Source organism: Tenrec ecaudatus, chromosome X, assembly GCF_050624435.1.
Source record: "Tenrec ecaudatus isolate mTenEca1 chromosome X, mTenEca1.hap1, whole genome shotgun sequence".
Lineage (NCBI taxonomy): Eukaryota > Metazoa > Chordata > Mammalia > Afrosoricida > Tenrecidae > Tenrec > Tenrec ecaudatus.
This window is the reverse complement of record NC_134548.1, coordinates 142,382,264-142,390,584: the sequence shown is the minus strand read 5'-3', so window position 1 is coordinate 142,390,584 and position 8,321 is coordinate 142,382,264. Positions and strand designations below refer to the sequence as shown.

Below are 8,321 nucleotides of genomic sequence, written 5' to 3'. Positions count from 1 at the left end.
GAAGTCACCCAGTTCAAAACCAGCTGAAGCTGCAGGGAAGAGGCCCTGGGCCAGCCCTTGACGCTGGGGAGCAGCACGGGAGGGTCCCGGGTCCTGGGTCTGGGGCCCCAGGTGGGGGGAATGGGCAAGCCAGGGCGGCAGCCAGGGCTGGGGCCTTCCCTGAGCGCCCAGGTTTCCTGACAGCTGAGAAGGAAGCAAGGCGAGAAAGGGTTAAGTGTGCCCCTCCACCGCGCCCCTGTTCCCCCTTCCCCCAAAGGCTTCCTGTGTTTGAAACCCTCCGAGTCTGGGTCTCTCTGGGCCAACCCTCTGGACCAGAGCCAGGCGGGCATTGTCCGGGGAGCGCCCGGCAGCCTTTGTGGCGGGGCCCCTGGGGGTTCCCGCTGGCGCCCTGGCCTGCCGGCCGCGTGCAGGCCGGGCAGGGGGCGGTGCGGGTGGCGCGCTCTCCCCCGCTTCCTGCCCCCCGCCCGCCAGCCCTCCCGATGACCACATGACTAAGTGGGCGCGCGGCCAAGCCACCCGCTACAAAATGCAGCCCCCGGAGTGAGCGGGCGCACTCGCGCTGGCAACCAGGGCCGCGGGCAGTGTGCGCAGCGGCGGTGAGCGGAGCAGCTCGGCCCTGGGAGAGAGCCCACAGCGCCTTGGACTCGGCTCCGCTAGTGGCTGCAGGGGTGGGAGCGCACCCCCAGCGCCCATCAGCGCCCCTCGGCCCGTCCGCCCGTCAGCCCGCTCACCCGCTCGCCTGCTCGCTCTTGCTCAGCGCCCTGCTCCCCGGCCGGGCCATGGACGTGCGCCACTGTGTACGGGCGCTCCTGCTACTCTGGCTCGCCCTGACCTCGGTGTGCGGAGGTGAGTGAGCCACAGCCCCGCGATCCCCGCGACTCCTCCCAGCCTCCCGGGCCTTCGCTTCCCCGCCTCAGCTGTGGCGGCCAGACCTTCCTCCTGGGCTGGGCTCGCCTTGGGCATCCCCACCTGCCCCGCTGCGCTGCACCTGGGCGCCTGTCCCCTGTCGACCCAGAGCTCCACGGGTCAGTGGAGGGCAAGAACCCGAGCCCGGTGGGCTGGTTTCGCACTGAAAATTTTGGGGCCCTGGGAGGTGGCTCAGGGTTGGGGGTGTGGGGCCATCAGAGGCCGCCGGCCGGTGCGGGGGTGCAGGCCACTGGGATGCTGTGCCAACCTGCCGAGGTGACACTTGCTGCAATGGCTGGAGCAGGGGGTCAGCCGGGCAGCACCTCCCTTAACCCGAAGTCCAACACCAGGTGCTTTCCTGAAGTTTCTATGGACCTCAGGGATCGGCTCTTTAATCTCATGGTGCGGGCCTCCCCTGCTATCGCTATCCCCACTGTGTATCGGGTCACTGGCAAACTGCACCTTAGTCCCTGTCATCAGACACCAGCCCAAGAATCGGCCTGCAGGGTCACCTCCTGCAGCTCAGAGCAAGTCCTTCCCCCCCCCCCCCCGCACCTGCACCACACTACCCAATTGACAATACTCGGTGCAGATGTCCCCTTGCAGCCCCCAAGCGGAGTCCCCAGTAGCTCCAGCCTGATGGCTTCTTCTGTGCGTCAGTGTCTCCTGGGGCTGCCAGCTCCCACCTCCAGCTGCCACAGTCCTATGATCTGGCTGTCACTGCTGCTTGCTTGCCTGGCACCACTGACCTGAGGTGGGGGGGGGGTGGAGGAACCCAAGCCGAGGTGGGCCAGTGCCCGTACTGGAGTCACAGGGAGGTGGGAGCCGAAGGAAGGAGGGCAGGGCCACCACCTTCTAGGGGAAGGTGCCCAACGAACCCAACAAGCCCTCTTGAGGAGGGCAGCAATCGATCGGCCTGGCCTCCTTCTCTCAGATGCAGCCTGTTCTCTCTGCTCTTGCCTTTTGGTGCTGCCCTGGCACTCGCCAAGCTGTGACGGCTCAGGAAGGCATGTCGGTTGAGGCTGGCACCCTCCTTGTCCAGTGGCTTTCCTGGGCCAGTCCCCTCCTCGGTAGGGAGGGAGCCAGATTTTCCTCAGAAACACCTGTCAGGTGGGAAGAAAACAAAAGCTGGTACGAAGTGACCCCGGAGCCTCCCACCCTTGCAGTGCAGTGGGCCAGACAAGACTCCCATACCGTAAGCATCCAATCCTGCAGCCACCTTCAGGGAAAATAGAGTTTGTGTCGAGAGGGCTTCCCAGAAGAAGCTGGGACACCTCCATCTGCTCAGAGACCAGCACTGGAGCCCTGTCAGGGTCCAGCCGTGGGAGCACTACTGGGACGTGGAAGAGCTAATTTCCAAAAGCAGCGGGGAGGAATTGGCTGGGCTGCCAGACCATGTGGGGCTGTCCACAACCCTGCCACTTACTCGTTTAGTCACCTGTCTTTACACCTGGACTTAGGGAAATGTGTAATATTTGCTTATAGATTTTGAAGGAGCCCTGGTGGCGTAGTAGTTACGCATTGGCCTGTGAACTGCAAGCTCAGCAATTTGAAACCAGGTGCTCCGCGTTCTGGAGAAAGACGGACTTTCTACTCCTGTAAAAAGTTATGGTCTCGGAAACCCAGAGACCATTCTAGCCTGTCCTGTTGGGTCGCTGTGAGTTGGCATCCATTCGATGGCCATGGGACTGGGGTTTTTGGTTTTCTGAGTATATCTTTTCCTTAGCCTCACCCCATTCTGTGCCATCGCGTTGACTCCCACTCATAGCCCCTAAGCGTTGGAAATTGCCAAGGTAGCCCCTGCCTTCTCCGCCTTCTGACCCCCTCTGGAGTCGGGGATGGACCCTGGGTTGGAGGCAGGAACCCTAGAAACACTTTGTCCTTGGCCCAGACTGGCATGCTGTCCCCAGTCAGAGTTCCAAAGCCGAGAACCATGCTTCCTCCACTCCACAGTCTGTTCTGACTTGGAATGCCCCCACCCCAACCCCACCACTCCTCCTGTCTCCTGACCTGGGGCAGTCTTTGCTCTTCTGCGCCAGCACCGTCCTCCCACCCCTGTGCCCCTCCCTCAGCCTCAGCTTGAAGCCTGCAGTCACAGGCTAGTGTGAGAACAGCCTACTGTACCCTCCTCTAGCTCAGCGAGGGGTCAGCCTCCCTCCAGCCTGATTGCTTAGTAGCCCTGTAACCTGAGCCTTGGCCTCCAGTGGTAAAGGACGTGGGCAAGTGTGGAGAGTCAGGCTGCTAGGGCAATATGTCTAGAGGGCAGCCGAGCTGGCCGAGAGGATCTCACAACATTAAGCTGAGGCGTTAGGCAAGCCCTGCCTCATCCTGGAGACACGCGCAATGTCACAGAGTAGCGGAGGGGTCATAGCGACCTGCAGGGTCCCCACCAGAGCACATGTGGGGACTCTTCGAGCCATCACAAGAAAGAGCTGTGAGAGACAAACCGGGTGCATCATTCCTGGTGAGGCTGGTGGGTTCCTGAAAAGTCAGACGTAGCTCTCCGTACCTGTGAGTAGCCAGAGCGCTAGAAGAGGATTCTGGGACCAAGGGGCCCTTTCAGAAAGGGAATTCTTTTGTATGGCCTGGAACTCAGCAGCCACTAATGTGCCCCGTCAAGGAGCAAGCCAGGGCTTTGGGTGTCAGCTCATCTTTGGAGGCAGGAAACAGATGGGTAGCAGAATCAGGGTGCTGCGCGCGGGGGGGAGGGGGGGGGAGGGAGGGTGCCTGCAGACTCCTGGCTCTGAGGAGGATCCTGAAGCCCTGCCCAGGGAGAACGAGGTGCGGGTCACAAGATTGGAGGAGCTATTGCAAATAACATCAGTATCAATCTGCTCTAGAACCTAGAACAGAGCCTTGGTAGCATGGTCGGGTAAGTGTTGAGGTGCCCACCAGAAGTTCTGAGGTTCAAACCCAGCAACCAGTTTGTGGGGAAGAGTAGAGGCTGCCTGCTCCTGGAAAGATTTATAGCCCTGGAAGCCCTATGTAGGCTTGCTAATGCATCACTATAAACTTGATGGCAGCAAGTTTGGGTCGGGGGGGGGGGCGGGACAAGGCCACTCTTGGTGGCCCTTGTAACTTGTAAGAAGTCACATTCCCATGGCTTCCAAAGTGCTGTGGGGACAGGCAGCTGGGAGAGAACCAGCCCAGCCAAGCACCCCAAGAGAGAAGGAAAGTGAAGAGATAGGGCATGAAGTTAGAAGGCAGGTCTCACGGAAACCTCTGGGTGGCTGCTGTCTTGGACACATGCTCAGGCTGCAGGCCTGGCATCTTAGAAATCTTCCTGAACAGAGTCTGAGCCACACCCTGCTTCCCATCCGGGACTTTGGCCCCCCTCTGGATTTATGGAGATGACCGCCCCCCATCTTTTCTCCAAACTAATGGTGGCCTTGGTGCTGTCGCTTGTGCCGTCATCCCACCCCTGGTGACAGGATATGGAAGGGTGAACTAAGGCTTCACTGACATCTTCAAGGCTTCTTGGGCCCTTCCAAGGTGCCCTGGTGGGGCAGTGGTGAAGCGCTCAGTGGCTAACCGAAGGGTTGGTGGTTTAAACCCACCCAAACCTGGCAAGCTGCTTCCATAAAGATAACAGCCCGGGACACGATGGGGCCACCATGCTCTTGTCACATGGGGTCACGTATGAGTCTGAATTGACTACATGGACCCCAACAACAGGGTCCCCACAGCCACCACCAGCAGCCTGGCCACACTCTCAGCATAGTCCTGACCACTGCCCACCCCCCATCCCCTCACCCCCAGTATTTCTATGGGAAATATTCCACATCAGCACCTTTCTGATCTCACAAAATATAGGCAGAAGCCATAGGGGCTGGGGTGGGAGCTTAGTAAGGGCACAGTCCCTACTCAGGCCACCAAGAGTGGGATAATCAGTGAGAGTGCCCACCTCTCACTTGCTCCATCGGCCCAATGGCCCCAAAGTGCTGATGGGATTCTTGTTTGCATTCTCACAGGTGATGGTTTCAGTCACAGCTGACACATGAGCCAACGCCAGCCAGAAGCTCAGGAAAGGATGGGAGTGGCTCATGGGGAGGCTGGGAAAAGTGGGGATGGAGGATTAGAGGAAATGTGTGTCGGGGAGCATGTCAGGGTGTAAGTGGGGAGCACACCAGGCCCAGGAGGAGAATAACTGCCTGGAAATTGTGTGTTAACAGAGGAGAAATCGTCCAAGTCATGGAGCCAAGAAAAGAACTAGAGCAGTAGGGGTGGAGGCCAAGGAGGAGGGTGAGGAGGAGTTGCTAGGGATAAGAGTAGGGGGCCAACAGCTAATGGGAGTTGAGCTTGCATGGAAAATGAGCTCAGGCTCAGGCTTCCTGGATGGATGAACTGCTGAGGGCAAATCTGATCCGGGGGTGGGGGGTGGTGTTGAAGGACATGAGTCTGGGGCTAATTGCCACAGGCCTCACATCACAAACAGTGTTTCCCCAGTCTGCCATTTTAACTGGGTCTGTTACCCAGTTTACCTGCCTCTCGCGTCCAGAGTTTGTCCCCAGAGTGCTCCACGAGAGCAGCCTGGGTGCCATTTCTCTCATGACACCAGGGACACCCAGGACCACTTTGACGCCACTGCCAGGGCTCTGGGAGTGTATGCTCTTAACTAGATGGGGGGCAGATTAGAGAGAGAGAGAGAGAGAGAAGAATTAGAAGAAGGAGAAAAGAAGAGGAGGACAAGGAGGAGGAGGAGGAGGAGGAGGAGAAGGAGAAGGAGAAGGAGAAGGAGAAGGAGAAGAAGAAGAAGAAGAAGAAGAAGAAGAAGAAGAAGAAGAAGAAGAAGAAGAAGAAGAAGAAGAAGAAGAAGAAGAAGAAGAAGAAGAAAAAGAAAGAGAGTGAGAGAGATTCCAGTCAGAACAGAAGCCAGGATGGGAGGGACGTGGTGTGTAGTCTGAGAGTAAAAGGGAGGTGTAGGAAATTGAGTGAGGAAATGCCAGCTCCAACAGCTGCTACAGATGACCAGTCATTCACATACCCATTCATGTCTCCACCCACCCCTCCATCCATCCACCCAACCATGTACCAGCCCACGCATCCCAGCTCCAATAGCTGCTGCCAGTGACCAGTCAGCTGTTAACTTATCCCTTCACCCACCCAAGATTGATTGACCTCTGGGTAGTGCAAGCAGTGTGTGCTCAATTGCTAACCTAAGTGTTAGTGGTTCAAGTGCATCCAGTGGCACCATGGAAGAAAGGCCTGGCAATCTGATTCCTTAAAGATGACAGCCAAGAAAACCGTATATATGAGGCACAGATCTACACTGTAATACATTGGGTCACCTTGCGTCAGAGCCAACTTAATGATAGCAGGTTGGTTAAATCTAGTCACAGGTAGGTAGAGCCCAGCATAAGGCAAGCAGAGTCTGAGATCCCACCCCCAGCCAACTGCCCCCAACCCTCACGTCCCCAGCCAGACCATACTCTTGCAGCGGCCAAAGGAAGGAAGCCTAGCACAAGCCTAAAGAGTGATGAGTGTCCTGGGGGTGGGATGATATCTATAAGATTCAAAACTGAGTCAACCTGCATACCAAAGAATGTAGAAGTGCCGTCCCACCAGACCCGGGATTTGCTTTAAATGATTTCGGCAAAGAATAGACCCCGAGGCAACAGGCGAGTATAGGACAGCATTGTAGTAACTGTTGAAGCGGGATGGTGGGACATCCCCTGTAAACTGTGTTTGAAATATTGTAATTGTTTTAATGACAAAATGTCCCAAACTACAGTCCCAGTGATGTTCCAAAGAAAGGACACATTTGTACCAGTCAAAAGCAGAATGCAACTGACACAAGGACACAATGTCATTTACGTCTATTGCAAGTTGTGTCTCATGGGGTCCATACCTCAAACCAATATGAAAAAAGCTGTTTTCATCTGGGGGGAACCTACAAAGAAAGACTATGAGCAGCGCCACCTCCTGGAGAGGTGGCCCTCTACCCTGGACCTGCGATCGCTGGTGCCCCTGCCCATTTTTATTAACTCTCCTCACTCTTGGGCTGCTAACCCTAAGGTCAGCAGTTCAAAACCACCATGCACTCCATAGAAGAAAAACAGGGCCTTCTACTCTCGTCAACAGTTACAGTCTTGGAAACTCTCTGGGGGCAGTTCTACGCTGTCGCACAGGGCTGCTGTGAGTCGCCGTGGACCCCACGGCAGTGAGTTTGAGTCCTCGCTCCTGGAAGGAGCCCTGGCAGTGTAGTTGGGTAAACAGTGGCCCGCTAACTGCAAGGTTGGTGTTTCCAACCCGTCAGCCGCTCTGATAGCTAGAAATGGAGCGCTCTGCTCCTGAGAGGAGGTACAGCTTCGGAAACCCTTCACAGGGTGACTATGAGTTGGAACCGACTTCATGGCAGGGGGTTTGGGGGTGGGGATCCTCACTCCTAGAGTAGCCCTGAGTGGTGCAAATGGCTAATGCACTTGGCTGCTGACCAAGTAGGTTGGAGTTTCAAATTGGCCCAGAAGCACCTCAGAAGAAAGGCCTGGTGATCGACTTCTGAAAGGTCACACCCTTGAAAAGCCTGTACGCACTCAGGGGCCACCATGAATTGGAACTGACTCTACTCAACAGCAACGAGTTTGATGTCTTTCTCTTTTCTTTTCCTCACTCACCTTCTCACTCTCTTCTCCCGACAGGACCACTGATGCAGCCTTCTGACCTGCAGGGGCTGGAGGAGGGGAATATCCGCCACCTGGTGCAGCCCAGAGGGCAGAGGAGCGGGCCTGGGCCTGGGCCCTGGCAGGGAGGCCGGAGGAAGTTTCGCCGCCAGCGGCCCCGCCTTTCCCATAAGGGTCCCATGCCTTTCTGAAGCAGGTACTTGAGCCTGTGCTGGGTGGGCAGGACTGAAAGGGGTGGGGCTGCTGACTAGAAGCTGGGCTGTGCTGTCCTGGTCCCTGCGTGGACACGTCCACCAAGCACCACCCACAGCGCAGAGACTGCGAGCTGCCAGGCACCCTGGGATCACCTGCCCAACCTTTTATTTTCCCAGAGGAGACTAGGGCTGGGGGTGCAGGGGAGAGCTGGTGGCACCTGAGGCAGACCCCCCTCAAGAATTCGGTGCTGCACCCTCCTGCCTGGGGTGGGGCCTGCTGACCTACTTGGGGGGTTCCAGCCCCAGGAGGTCTTGCTGAGAAAATGGAATTGTGGCTATGGGTAGCCAGGGCCCAGAGTGTGGGGTGAGGGGAAGGGGAGGCTGGCTCTGTCCCTTTACCAAGAGGGTTCTATTGGCCTGGGACACATCAGTGACTTCCCTTTCTCTTTGTTTTTTTTGTCTCTTCAGGACTAGAGGGTCGCCGAGTGCCCACCCCGTGCCTGTTTCTCTGCTCCACGGTTTGGCCTGTTCTCATCTCGCCCCTGTTCTAGCTGCGGATGGTCCCGGCTCGCCTCACTCACCAGCTGCTTCGCCACGGTGG

The 8,321-nt window shown here is 57.3% G+C and overlaps 1 protein-coding gene across 1 annotated transcript; it reads left to right on the top strand.

Moving 5' to 3' along the window:
- The first annotated feature begins 571 nt into the window (after positions 1 to 571).
- Positions 572 to 7,717, top strand: APLN (apelin). Its single transcript, XM_075539692.1, has 2 exons — positions 572 to 846; positions 7,545 to 7,717. The coding sequence occupies exons 1-2, from the start codon at positions 780 to 782 to the stop codon at positions 7,715 to 7,717; spliced, it is 240 nt and encodes a 79-aa protein (XP_075395807.1). The 5' UTR covers positions 572 to 779.
- The last annotated feature ends 604 nt before the right edge of the window (positions 7,718 to 8,321 follow it).

Excerpts from the sequence above, each read along its gene's own strand:
- APLN (XM_075539692.1), top strand. The coding sequence starts at position 780 with ATGGACGTGCGCCACTGTGTACGGGCGCTCCTGCTACTCTGGCTCGCC. Across the intron at positions 847-7,544 it reads CCTGACCTCGGTGTGCGGAG|GACCACTGATGCAGCCTTCT; the intron begins GTGAGTGAGCCA and ends TTCTCCCGACAG.